The sequence below is a fragment of the Pogona vitticeps genome, chromosome 9 (assembly GCF_051106095.1).
Source record: "Pogona vitticeps strain Pit_001003342236 chromosome 9, PviZW2.1, whole genome shotgun sequence".
Lineage (NCBI taxonomy): Eukaryota > Metazoa > Chordata > Lepidosauria > Squamata > Agamidae > Pogona > Pogona vitticeps.
The window spans coordinates 17,643,441-17,657,564 of NC_135791.1; the positions used below are offsets into that span (position 1 = coordinate 17,643,441).

Genomic DNA, 14,124 nt, shown 5'->3' on the forward strand with positions numbered 1-14,124 from the left:
GAAATTTGGAAATTTTAATAGGCTGTAATTTATTTCGCAGGGTTGATCCATTAATGTTCTCTTTCCCATTCTTTCTTAGATGCCCAAGAGCTTAACTGCAGCAGCGTGCGGTGTCAAACAGGCATGGAGTGCAAGATGATCAACGGGCAACCAACATGTGTACCAGTCTCTAATGCTACTTGCTGGGCATGGGGTGACCCACACTACCATACCTTTGATGGGGTCAACTATGACTTTCAAGGCACCTGCACCTACACAATTGCCAAGACCCGTGATGGTGGTCCCTTCGGGCTCCCGTCCTTCCACATACAAGCCAAGAATGAAAACAGAGGGAACAAACGTGTCTCCTATGTGGGTTGGGTGTCTGTTGAGGTTTACGGATTCACCATCACGATCAGGAGGTCAGAAGTCAGTTTTGTCAGGGTGAGTGGTAATCAGTAATGATTAATTAAGAAGCAGCGTTAACCCCATTGAGGCTGGGTTCTGGTGTTAGATGACACTATTGATAACAGCAGCAGCAGCAGCAGTAATAGGGATAGTAATCATTTTGTATCGTCAGGTATATTTTGCCTTATGGTGACCCTTTTCTAGGTAGAGAATACTCAGAAGTGATTTCCCATTTCCTTCTTCTGGAGGCATCCTGGGACTGTGCAGCTTGCCCAAGGCCACACAGGCTGGCTCTTCTCCCTGGAGGCACAGCAGGGAATTGAAATCCCAAATTCTGGCTCCACAACTAGAGACCTAACCCATTGAGCTATCCAGATAGCCATTAGTATATGCAGTAGATGTCTTACAAGAAGAAAGTCAGATGAATCATCTAGTAACATTTCCATATGGTTGTTGTAGGTTTTTTGGGCTGTTTGGCCGTGTTCTTAAGGTTTTTCTTCCTAACATTTCAACAGTCTCTGTGGCTGGCATCTTCAGAGGACAAGAGTTAGAACTCTGTTTGTGTTCTGGTGTAGTGTGTGTCGTTTTCAGGAGATCTCCCCTTTATCACAACAAACACCCATAACAAAAAACACCCTGATAATCATAATCAGCCAGTCTCCTGAAAAGGACAAAAAGCTGATCCCACAGCTACAAATACTCAACTATCCCATACACTACACCAGAACACAGACAGAGTTCTAACTGTGTCCTCTGAAGATGCCGGCCACAGAGACTGATGAAACTTTAGGAAGAAAAACCTCCAGAACACGGCCAAACAACCCGAAAAAACCTACAATAACCGCCGGATCCTGGCCGTGAAAGCCTTTGAGAATACACCAAATTTCCATAACTTGCAACAACTAATTCTCCAGGTGCTGGTACTCATTTCAGTTGCACAGTTGGGCTCATTACCATCATGCAGCTGAGCACCTCATCCATTAGCCACAATCAGCCATGGCAAGCTATGCAGACTTTACACAAATTATAAGTAGGATTCTGGCCAATGATTCCAGGCTGTGGCTAATTCTCCATCTATTTTAGGGGGGGGGGTCATCTTTTATACTTTAATGCAAGTAGATGACATTGCTGCAAGTGTTAAAGTTAAAAAAAAGTACAGTATTTGAACCTGTGATTGAAGCAAGAAAAGTACAATCCCTAAAAACATTATGGCTTTTTTGTCTACCCCCAACAAAATGTATTTTACAAAACCACCTGAGCATTTATTTTCTAAACCCCAATCTAGGTCAATGGCATCAAAGCCCATTTGCCCATCTCTCTGAGTGGCGGGAAATTGACACTCACGCAGAGTGGCAATTCGGTCCTCCTTGTCACAGAGTTCCAACTCAGAGTATCTTATGACTGGAACCATCACCTCCTGGTCACTGTCACCAGTGCGTATCACAATGGTGTCCACGGCCTTTGTGGGAACTATAATGGGAATCCCGGAGATGACTTTGAAACGCCAGCAGGAACCGTGGCACCGGACGCCATTGCGTTTGGCGAGAGCTGGGTGGTGAAGATTGAGAATGACCTATGTTGGAATGATTGCCACGGGCCTTGTGAGCCTTGCCGGCCTGACCTTGCCCAGCAGTATCAGTCAGAGAACTATTGCGGTTTGGTCGTTGCACCTTCCAACGGGCCCTTCAGCCCTTGCCACTCCAAGGTGGATCCTAAGCCCTTCTTTGAGAACTGTGTGTACGACGTTTGTGCCAACGAAGGCCATAAGCAGACGCTGTGCGATGCTTTGAAGACCTACGCGGATGCCTGCCAGAGAGAGGGGGTTCAGGTTGGAGACTGGAGAAGACCTGCTGGATGCTGTGAGTAAAGAAAAGGATGATTTGGATAGAGTAGGATTGAGCTTTCTCTTGCCCAGGGGTGGGAAAATAGGGGAAGTATGGAGGCTGAATTTCAAGACCCAGGCTCATCTTAGGCTACCCTTCCTCAGTAGGAAAAAAAAAGGCAGAAAAAATATCCAAGCAGAGGAAGTGGATTCAATTTCTTGTTTTCCCCCTGGGGGGGAGGGAGGGTGTTTGGCTACTTTTGGAGGTTTCCTGGAACAGACATGGAACTTGGGGTGTGCATGTGTCGTTGCTTTTCAGCAAAATGGGAACTTCAGGTATGTCTGGGGATATCAAGGAAGTCCCTCAAGGACCTTCATTTGAGCACAAAGTTGAAATCTGGCTGTTCATCCAAGCATGTACCACCTCGAGGGGGCCATGGCATGGCTTCCCATCTTTCACTTTCCTGTTCTTCATGTTGCTGATTTTGAATTTTTGGTTAAAGTCCTCTAGCTGTACAGCAGAAGTGCAGGGAATCACAGAGCAGAATAACTTCAAGATCCTCAGAATCGTCCACCCCTTTTCTCACTAACTGGCACTTAATTCACTCTGAGACACTAGTAGGGGAAAGGATCTAAGGTTTTATTACTTACAATTGAACAGATCAAACAGCCAACTGACAAACAGGACTGCTTTTAGGAACAGACTTCAACAGACTTCAAGGAGGGGGAAAGACAGAGCAGAAAGGCGGGGCTCTCTTTGAATTCAGAGATAGAAGGGAATGATTAGTTACCGCTGGATAGATTGATAGTTACCTCAGACCAGAAAGGTGCCTTCCAGCCAAACCTACTAAAGTCAGCATGCGAGGTTGCAAAAACTCCAACACCTGGATTGTATATTATTTTAAAAAAGTTTTGAAATTGTTTGTAAAGATTTGTTTTAGGTTTTCAAAAGCTGTCCTCGAGATTTGTTAATATAGGGCAGGTTATAAATCTTTCACTGTAAATCTAAGTCACAAATCTAAGTTGTTGATCTCTTCCACGTTGCATCATTATTGTGATTTTGCCCCCATGTCCTTTCTTTGCCCAGCTCTGGAATGTCCTCCAAACAGTGAGTACCAGCTCTGTGGGACAGCCTGCCCAGCTACCTGTGCGGATGATCACGTTCCAAGCCAACTCTTCTGCCCAGCTGTGTGTGTGGAAGGTTGCCAGTGTGTGGAAGGTTTTGTGCTAAGTCAAGGGGCTTGTGTTCCCATAAGCAAATGCGGTTGTTTCTACGACGGGCGGCCGTATGGCCCCAGTGAGAGCTTCTGGGCGGATGACTCCTGTACGAAGCGGTGCGTGTGCAACCCATCCACAAGGCAGGTGGAGTGCACCGCCAGCTCTTGCAAAACCTCGGAGCAATGCGGAGTGCGGAAAGGTGTGCGGGGCTGTTACCCTGTTGGGTACGGGAACTGTTCCGCCACTGGGGACCCGCATTATCTCACCTTTGACAACCTGAGGCAGGATTTCCAAGGGGCCTGTGCCTACGTGCTTACTGAGGTGTATGAGAAAGCCAGTGACCTGGAGGGGTTCAGTGTGTATGTCCAGAATGAATATCGTGGAAACCGTGTGGTAACCTGGACCCGGAGTGTGCAGGTCAACGTCTTTGGTGTTGAGATTATCGTCAGCAGGCAGTATCCTGGCAAAGTCTTGGTAAGTTGACATCTAGATCTCATGAGCTGACATCTGCGTTGAGGCTAGTCTCCAAGGGCTGGTCAATGGTAGATTTCTATTGCAGTGTATTGTCACGGGGCAGGTGTTTATTTCATATGCCTGGCTTAGAACTAGCCAATCTTGTATTGCATCCAACAGACACTTGACAATCCCTTGGGGCTGTCACAAGTGGGCTACATTTGGTTCCCTTGGTCCTAAGGGGTTCAAACCTGCTATGAGGCAAAAGGTGGGAATTGCTTGCAGTCTAAGGAACCAAATTCAATTTTGGAAAAGTTCTTCGATGCTGTATTTCAACAGCTGGTGGAGTTAAAAGCTAAAGCATTCGAGGTTGTAATAACTCGAACAAAAAGCCGTCCATGACGTGTATGCTTTTGCCTCAGGGTTCTTTCCCGCTTATTTAGCATTTATCTTTCTATGTCTGCTTTTCATAGGTGGGAGGATTGTTAACCTTCCTCCCCTACACCTCAGTGGGAGGACATGTCAAGGCCTATAAGAGTGGTATGAACGCTGTGGTTGAAACTCAGTTTGGCCTCACCGTCACCTTTAACTGGGACAGTCGAGCGACCGTCAGCGTGCCCACCACGTATATGGGCACCCTGCGTGGTCTGTGTGGGAACTTCAATGGCATTCGTGAAGATGATGCTTTTGGGCCCGGCAGCATTATTGTCCCCAGCGTCCCCGTCTTTGGTGGTGTTAGCACGAAGGAATTCGACTCCACGTGCCTTGAAGTCCTTGATCCCAAATGCCCAGGGATGGAAGCCCTTGCCGAGCAGCAGCGTGCTTCTGGCCGAGACTGTGGGATCCTTCTGGCCAAAGACGGCCCCTTCCGGGAGTGTCACGGTCGGGTTGACCAAGAGGGCGCCTTCCAGGATTGTGTCTATGATTACTGTTTCTTCGAAGGACACTACGCTTTCGTCTGTGCTGGGATTGCTAGTTATGCCGCGGCCTGCCAAGCGGCGGGGGTGACCGTCTACCCCTGGAGGTCTTCAACCTTCTGCCGTGAGTGCTGCCATGGTCCAAATGAGGTCCTCTTGGGAAAGGGGGAAACGGACCCCATCAAGATCTGGGGACAGGAAACAAGAGGAAGGGACGGTGTAGATAAGGGTACAGGTTGCAGAAGCAGCAGGAAAAAAGCAAAGAAAACAAAAAGGGAAAATCAACAACTGGAAGTTTGGCTCTATGTCTTCAAGACACAAGAGCTTTCTAAGAATTGGTTGGTTGTGTTCCTTCAGTATCTCACTTACATTGAGAACTCTGTGTCGCTATCAGTCAGTTCTGACTTGACAGCATACAGCACACAGGTCAGTGAGGCATACATTTTAGGAGGCGAGACACACGCTTCTGTTCTCCAATGTAGGGGAACGGCCACAAGCCATTGAGGAAGAAGAACCTAGGGGGCTGTCGCTTGCTCCCCATTATACACCTGAGCATGAATGGCAGTGCTTCCCAAATTTGCATCTCCAGATGTTCTTGGACTACAATCCCTGAAATTCTGGCCAGCACAGCTAGTGGTGAAGACTTCTGGGAGTTTTAGTCCAAGGTTAGTAGCCATTCCTGTATGGCCTGATCTGGATTGAAATGTCCAGTTTTGAGACATTTAGCACTCAGTCTTAGGGGCATGTATTCAGTTCTGAGATTTGAACATTTACTTTCTTGGACTGCATCTCCCAGAATTCCAGAGTAAACATGGCCACCATTCACCCCGGATGGGTTTTCTTTTTTGAGAGCTGCCATCCAAAACAGAACTTCTCCAAGTTTTGTAGGTACCACAACGTGCATCTGCAGGACTCATTCCTAACAAGCCTCTGTTTTTACCCGCAGCCCTGCCATGTGTGCCCAACAGCCGCTATGAAGTTTGTGCCAAGAGTTGTGGGCAGAGCTGTGCCAGCCTTTATGCCCCGGTTACGTGCCCTGCCCAGTGTGAAGAGGACTGCGTGTGCGATGAGGGCTTCGTCTTGAGTGGCCACGACTGTGTCCCGATAGCCCGTTGTGGCTGTTTCTACCAAGGGCGGTACTACCCTGCCTTGACGACTTTCCACCCGAAGTGCGAAGAGCGTTGCCAATGCCAGCCGGGTGGAAACGTGGTGTGTGAAGTGCTGCCATGTGGCCCAAATGAAGAATGCAAACTGGTGGACGGAGTCCAGAAATGCCACCCAACTGGAAAGGCCACCTGTTCTGTTGTCGGTGGCCTTTATCTTTCCTTTGACGGGTTGGCCTATACCTTCCAAGGCACCTGCACCTACATCCTCACCAAACTACAGGAAAAGAATGCGAACTTGGAAACCATCACAGTCAGTGTGGAAAACGAGGCCTGGGCGAATGGGGAGATCATTGTGCCCAAGTTGGTCCACGTGGAGGTCTTTGGTGTTCATCTGACTCTGCTAAGGAACATACCGGGGCAAGTCTTGGTGGGTCCCTGAACACTGTTCTTTCACAGGAGGGCTAACCCGCTTCCCACTATGATGGGAAAAAGGCTAGCCCTCCCTTTTTGCATGAATTAATACATACCGTAAAGCTATAGCAGCCTCCAAGAGAGTGATTAAAAGAAAAATAATTGATTTCTTTCAATGCCACTTTTGAATACATTTCCAAATTTTAGAAACTTCTTATAAAGCAAGCAAAGTTTTCACCTGACCCAAATCATGGGCCAATACAACATTTTAAAAGAAGATTATACAGAGTTTTTTCTTCTTCAAGTGAAATGTCTAGGAAATGTTCGGCTTTATGCCAATCAAATAATCCTCTTTTGTTCTCACAAGTGAGATGCAAAACTTTTGGAATTTTTCTCTTTGTTGGCCAAGATTATAAAAGTTTGTGTGTGTTTTTCATATTCATATTTCATTTTGTTTGCAAAATAGTTATGAATATGGCTTTGTTACAAAAAACTTTTATTTTGTATAAAATCCCTTTAGTATATTGCAGGAAAGATTTTTGTGCAAAAATAAAGACTTCCGAACAAAATGCAATGTTTTGGGGGTGTTAAAAATTGCAATATTTTGTGAATGCCACTGCTGGCAAAAAGGGGCTCATTTTTATGGCAAGAATAAGACATTTTGGAGCAGTCCATAATTTTTTTTTTAAAGCAAGTTTTCACAATGAAATTGTTTTTTCAGTGAGAAGGAGAAAATCTGTGAGTGTTCTGTACATCCATCCTTATCAGATTCTGTGTTTTCATTTGTACAGGTGGATGGAGTGTTCTATTACCTGCCTGTGAATCTTCTAGGTGGGAATCTGAGAATCTACCAGCATGGAATCAGTGTCGGGATCCACACCAGTTTTGGATTCGCGGTGAGCTATGACCTGTTTTACCATGTGAGAGTCACTCTTCCCAACACCTACCAGGATCAGATGAGAGGCTTGTGTGGAAACTACAATGGGCAAAAAGAGGATGATCTCCAGCTCCCTGATGGCACGGTGGTCTCCGATGTGGCCGTCTTTGGGGCTGCCTGGAAAATCCCGGTCCCAGGCGTATCCTGCGTCGATGGCTGCTCAGGATCCCTGTGCCCAGTTTGTGCCGAGCGGCAGCAGGAGCTCTTCAAGCAACCTGGCTACTGTGGGCTCCTCACCTTGCCCGAGGGGCCCTTCGCGGCCTGCCATGCTGTCCTCGACCCCACTGAGTACCTGAACAACTGTATCCACGAGCTGTGCATAGGCGGCGGAGACAAGGCCATCGCCTGCCAGAGCATTCAGAGCTACGTGACTGCCTGCCAAGCGGCCAAAGTCATCATCCAACCTTGGAGGAGCCTGTCCTTCTGTCGTGAGTACATGTTAATTTCAGTCCTGCGTTTCATGAACAGTGGGATTCAGTACTAGTATCATGGGTGCAAAGAAACAAAAGCAACAGAGCATGGACAGAGTTCCGACTCCTGTCCTCTGAAGATGCTGGCCAGAGAGAGTGGCAAAATGTCAGGAAGAACAACCTTCAGAATACGGCCAAAGAGCCCAAAAAACCCACAACAATGAAACAAAATGCTCTTAGAGGGTGAACTTTTCTTCCATCTAAAAACCAAACACCTGCGTTCTGCTCATCTTGCACTCTCAGCCTCCCTTTGGAAGCTTCCTGCTCCAGTTATCAAAAAGCTATTGTGTTGTCTCTAGTTAGGTGTGTTCAGATCATTCACTCCTTCACATTTCCGGGGTCAAGACTTCTCATGATCTCTCAAAGCAGGAAAGAAACAAAAATACCATAAAGAGATTCCAGAATTTTCCTTTTATTTAAGGAATGCAATTCTTCTTATTTCTGTAGATATTAAAGCTGAGTTTGAAACGAGAGTTTCTCTGCTGGTGTTTATGTAATTGTGGCTAACTGCAAAGTGCTAGACTGCCTTTTGGTTGCGCGATTTGGGTACGTGACCAGGCACATGAACAAGACAGGTCTGAACACCTCATGAATTAGCTGCAATTAGCTACCGGACGTTAATGCATATTTTGTGCAAACATCCCTGGGCTTCTGGTTGTTGAGATCTTTTTAAAAAATAACAGTGGCTTAAGAAGATTACATTTCAAATAGTAACATGAATGGGAATGCTATTCATTTATGTTGTATGTGCAACTAATGTTTTAAAAGTAGCAGCAGTAGCAGGGCTGAAATTCTGTTGCTTATTGTGGGAGATTGCACTAGAATGAGCCAGCTTGAATCAGTGGGGAATTTAGTGAGTCAACTCCTCTGCAGATTCCATTGATTCAATAGGCCTACTCTAGTTGCATCTTACTTTAAAGTAATAAGCCACAACTAGAGAAGATCCATTTGAATCCATGGATCTCAGGGAGGATTTGACTCACTAAATCACCAATGATGACTCTAAAATTCTGGTAAGCAACAGAATTTTAAGCATTGAGTTGCTTTTTAAAGAATAACAGCCTTTGTGGTAATGAATTACTTTTTGGTCTTTGCACTGTGTTATGTAGCATGTTGATTTCCAAAAATCAAATCAAATCAGATTAATATCAACCCTTTTCAACAGTGATGTCACATCATAAACCCACATGCAATACACATAAGAACAATTTGTACCAGATTTTTTTTGGGGGGGGGTGATATATATGATCATATATGAAGCTTGTTTCTGTGCATTGTTTAGGAACTAGCCCAATAGGTGGATTAACCCACTCTCCCCTTTCTCTTGCAGCCCTGACCTGCCCAGCCAATAGCCACTACGACATCTGCTCTAACATCTGTGAAGTAAACTGCGCTGGGCTCACAGATCACATTCAGTGTCCAGAAAACTGTGCTGAGGGATGCAAGTGTGATGATGGTTTCTTCTTTGATGGCCTTGAATGCATCTCCTTGGACAAATGTGGCTGCTTTGAGAATAACAGATACTTCCCGGTAGGTAGGGGGTTCAGTGATGTTAGGATTGGAATCATTGACGTGTTGCTTCTATACTAGCCTTTTAGGCTGGAATTCTTGGTTTGCTTCTACTCTAGAGATTTGGCCAGAATTATTTCCTTCCAGTTACTTAAAGCATTCAGACAATGTTATTGCTAACTTCTGCATGTCTCCAATCCTTTCTTCAGAGAAATTTGTTTAGCACTTATTTCATTAAAACTTGCACACCCAATCTGTGTTGTTTTTAACACAGTCTAGTTTGTTTGTTTGTTTGTTTAATTTATATTCCACCCATCTGATCAATTGACCACTCTGGGCAGCTAACAACATTTAAAATAAAACAATTATATATAACATCAATATATAACATCAATATTCAATTGTTCAAAATGGAAAGAAAAAGAAAAAAACATTAATCAAATAGTGGCTGGAGGGAAGGCCTGCTTAAACAGCCAAGTTTTCAATTGGCTTTTGAAAATGGCCAGCGAAGGGGCCATACGAATCTCAGGAGGGAGTTTATTCCAAAGGCGAGGAGCCACTGCCAAGAAGGCCCGATTTCTTGTTTTTTCCTTCCGGGCCTCCCTCGGTGTTAGGCTCCTCAACCTCACCTCCTGGCTAGATCAAGTGATACGGGTAGATTTTGGTGGGAGTAGGCGTTCCGACAAATATCGAGGCCCTAAACCGTTTAGCCATCCATATAGAAATGCCTGTGTGGAGTAACTGTGTCAATCAATCGATCGATCGATCAATCTCTGTCTCTTTCTGTCTCTCTCAACTTCATCAGTCCAGATCCATGCTCCCCAAGTCTGGCATATTCAACATGTTATGGATAGTGAGCTTCCTCCATCTTCACCAGGCTATTTTTTGAGACTGCATTCTCCCTTATAGATTTCATTTCTTCCTCTCTCCCTCTTTTAATATTCACTTGCATTCCTATGTACCCATTTCCTGTTCCTCAGAGGCCAATCCTGTGGTGCTTTCTCACTCTCAAAACAGAATTTCTGACTTGTGCCCAGAATAACCCTTATCATCGAAACCACGTACTGTAATGCTATTAAGCAATCTGTGGGAATCCATTTTGCCTAACTGACCTTAGTTTCAGAATTTTATTTTTTCTGACCATGGAAATATATGACCATCTCCTCCTCCTCTTCCTCCTTAGCAAGGGCAGAGTTACCTCTCTGCAGACTGCAAGACGCGCTGTGTTTGTGAAGACAAAGGTTCAGTGACTTGCTTCCCTCATAGCTGTGCCGCTGGTGAAGAATGTGGGCTGAGAGACGAAATACGGGTCTGCTTCCCAAAAGAAGGCCATTGCAAACTGATGCCGGGAGCTCAGCTCTCCTCCTTTGATGGCCTTTCTGGGGACGTTCCTGCTCCTGGCACCTACCTTCTGACTTCCCTTTGTGATGTTAACTCTCAAGATTGGTTCCGTGTGGTAGCAGGAGTTGCGTTGTGCCCACCTGAGGAGATTGCTGCTCCCACCTTGCTTCATGTCTTCTTCAAGGACTTATTCATTACTGTGAATGGCAAGAATGAAGTCTGGGTAAGTGGAAAGGAAGACAAGGTTTTAAATACATATTAAAACGTCGATATTTTGTATTTAGAGGCCCAATCCAGGCTTTGGATGTTTTTCGTTGGGTGTTATCCTGGATGCCATGCTATCTAGGTGGCTGTGTAATCTTCTGGCTAAAAGGTGAAAATTCTGTTTCAATGTGTAGAAACAGACGGGCAAATCTCTTGTAATATGATGAGAAAAAATGGGAAGAACTTTTAGTTGAACCTTTGCCCACATTTGAAATTCTGGTCAAAACCAGCTTTAAAGCAAATTGTCACCCATGCCTAGAAGGGATAGACAGATCTGTTACTTTCACTTCCTCCCATATTCAAATTTTGGAAGTTCTGGTAAATTCAGATTTAAAAAATGAACACGTAAAATTCTCACCTTTTCCTAGGTGCCATAGGCAAATCTGTCCACATTTCAGTTTCTCTGACATCCAAATATTGTGAATTTTTGCTGACTTTTTTTAAAGGAAAATAATAATAACAAAACTTACATAAAATGTTTATACATACACAATACAACTAGAATTCCCCATCTGTGCCACCTTCACCTTTGGGACTAGGTAACCAAAAATATCATTTTAATCTCTTTTCACCTCATTCCACTCCAAAAATACATTGATTCTTCTGCTGGCTTATGACCTATCCCTTTCACAAACACATACTCCAAATATAACTTCCATTCCTCTTTAAAATTGTTACATTTTGTCATTCCCCTTCTTACTTTCATTCACATGTTAGCTTATCATTAATCACTAAACTCCACATTTCTTTGTACCAGTCTTCAAGATTAATTTGTTTGTCACTTTTCAAATTCTTTGCAAATATTAATCTTGCTGCTATGACCATTATAATTATTAACTCTTTCTGTTCTTTTTAAAGATGATCATTCTTAATTACATTTAGGAGGGCAATAGTTGGTGATAATTGAATAATATATCCAATAATTTCTCTAATATATTTGAAAACCAGTGCCCATTCTTTCTTCTTATTTCACAAGTCCACCACATACACATAAAGGTCCCTTTTTCCTTTTTACATCTCCAGCATTGAGATGGTATATTTTTATTTATTTTATTATAATTCTGCAGACTTTCAACTAAAAACAATCTGAAATACAGTGTTTAATTAAAACACACTGTCCTCGTTTTCTGCTAAGCCCTTGTAGAACAACCTTATTTGCTGTCTGTTTTTTTTTCTGGCCTGGTTAAGCCTTAATAGGTTGCTGGTTTCATCCTTGTACCTCACAGGTGAATGGACTGCCTGTTCCGATCCCATTGAATATCACCAACTCAATTACGTTGAATGTGGCTGGCAGTGTCGTCGTCCTGCGCTCACCGCAGGTCCAAGTAACACGGAGCCCAGCTGGAGGAGTGGTGGTGACCGTCCAGCCTGCTTTGTCGGGGAGAGTATGTGGGGCATGTGGAAATTTCAACCATGATCAGACCGATGATCTCCAGAACCCAAATGGAGTGGCCGTGAATAACGTACCCGAGTTGTTGGTATCCTGGACGGCCAGAGATTTCACTCTTTGGTAAGTTAACATTTCCTTCTGATAGATTTTTCCCCTGTGTGTGGATGGAGCTCTCTCAACTGCAATGACTTCCAGGGATGGGATTTTTCTAATTTCAAGACTCCCAACTCCACTTTCTGGGAGTCACCTGCCTGCACCATTGGGAGACAATCTATTGGATATCTCCCCCTATAGAATTGGATGGGCAATGAGACTACTCTTCCCATGGAGCAGTGAGACAAATCCCAGCAAGAAGTGAACTGAGGGCGTGTCTGCGTTCATTTCTGCTTTTCATTTAAAGCAGGTGTAGCAAAGCTGATAATGGCAGCAAGAAGATTTCTCTTTTGACTTTATCTTTCCCCTTGCTTTGTCTTAGAATTATCTTGACGGGCAAGGTTCTAGGTGGCGTCTGGGACTGGGAGTCCTGGAATTAGGAAAATCCCATCCCTGATGTCTTCCATGTTCATTTCCTTGCCAGTGCCGGTTCTGTGTTTCGAAAGGGATGCACAAGGAATGCTGATCCATCCATTCATATCCATGGGAAGACAGAAGTCCAATATACATACAGCAGAACATACTGCTACTATTAATCGACTGCTACTAATGTACAGTTCTTGCTGTGATGGCATTGTCATGATTGATACTTAGAAGTGCTTGCTGAACATATTGGTGGATCAAATTATAGCCAGGTTGTTTAAAATAAAGTATAGGAAAATAAAAGGTTTAACTTCCCCAAACCCCAGTCCTACCATGCCAATCACTCAACATGGATCAGGCCCATAGACTTAAATTTTATTTTTTTAAAAACCGGTTTGAATGAAAATTATATATAGATGGCAAATGAATTAACTCAACTACTACTAACTTTTTCAGACTTTGGTATGTTCTAACTGCCATTTTCCTCTCTTTTCCTTTTTTCTTAGTGTGAATTGAAAGAAACGTGATTTGGTGAATGGAAAGTTCCAGTCTAATGGTGTTCCAGTGTAATGGGAAATTGGTGTATTCGTACATTATGAAAAGATGTATTTAAAAATCGGATTTGCATAATCATCGGCATGTTTTCTTCTGATTCATGGCATTTCTTACAAGGCAACCTCTTTGGCTCAGGCCTAATCTTTAAAAGTTGGAGAACTTCTATTTTTATGGGACTTGTTCAGATTTGCTATCGTGATGTCAAGAAGATCAGAGTCAAGCAAGAAGATGGTGTTAGGCTTCTCTGCATCTTTCTCCCATTTCTGATACCTGAGGCTGGCTCTTGTGGGTAACTTCGTTTAATGAAACTATTACAAGTATCTTTGTGTGGTGGTGTGCAATAAAACAGCTCATTGCTAATAAATCTTTTTGACTTCATTCTGCCTGAATCCCAAGATCACTCCAGTAGAACAGCTGCAACTTTTAGCAAAGGTGTGGAGTTGCTTCAACATGAACTGATTCCAAGAAATATCTTGTTAGGACTGTCACTGAATATCCACATGTGGCTGCTCAATTCTGAGTTTTCAGGACTACTGATACCTCTCTACCTCTCTCCTACATGACTATGTGACAATTGAATTCTGAAAAAAATTGAATTCCGAAGATTCTCAACAGCCACTTAAGCCCTCCTGCAACTAGCCAACAACTCCCACCTCTTCCTTCCTTCCTTCCTTCCTTCCTTCCTTCCTTCCTTCCTTCCTTCCTTCCTTCCTTCCTTCCTTCCTTCCTTCCTTCCTTCCTTCCTTCCTACTCTTTAGCCATCACACCAAGATTAATTGGAGCTGCTGTGTCTCCAGTCCTGTTTCTCCAGCGGTCGCCTTGTTGAGC

General features: G+C 44.1%; 1 protein-coding gene across 1 annotated transcript; it reads left to right on the top strand.

Annotated features, from left to right (window-relative positions):
- Window positions 1-123: 123 nt before the first annotated feature.
- LOC110070937 (IgGFc-binding protein) lies at window positions 124-13,660 on the top strand. The gene is made up of 10 exons (XM_078379965.1): window positions 124-423; window positions 1,673-2,246; window positions 3,297-3,901; window positions 4,354-4,921; window positions 5,744-6,330; window positions 7,106-7,679; window positions 9,052-9,251; window positions 10,414-10,794; window positions 12,062-12,345; window positions 13,248-13,660. Exons 1-10 carry the CDS (start codon window positions 124-126, stop codon window positions 13,255-13,257), a joined length of 4,083 nt encoding a protein of 1,360 aa, XP_078236091.1. The 3' UTR covers window positions 13,258-13,660.
- Window positions 13,661-14,124: the final 464 nt, after the last annotated feature.

Coding starts and splice junctions, on each gene's coding strand:
- LOC110070937 (XM_078379965.1), top strand. CDS start 124: ATGGAGTGCAAGATGATCAACGGGCAACCAACATGTGTACCAGTCTCT. Junction 3,902..4,353: donor AGTATCCTGGCAAAGTCTTG/GTAAGTTGACAT, acceptor TGCTTTTCATAG/GTGGGAGGATTGTTAACCTT. Junction 4,922..5,743: donor GAGGTCTTCAACCTTCTGCC/GTGAGTGCTGCC, acceptor TTTTACCCGCAG/CCCTGCCATGTGTGCCCAAC.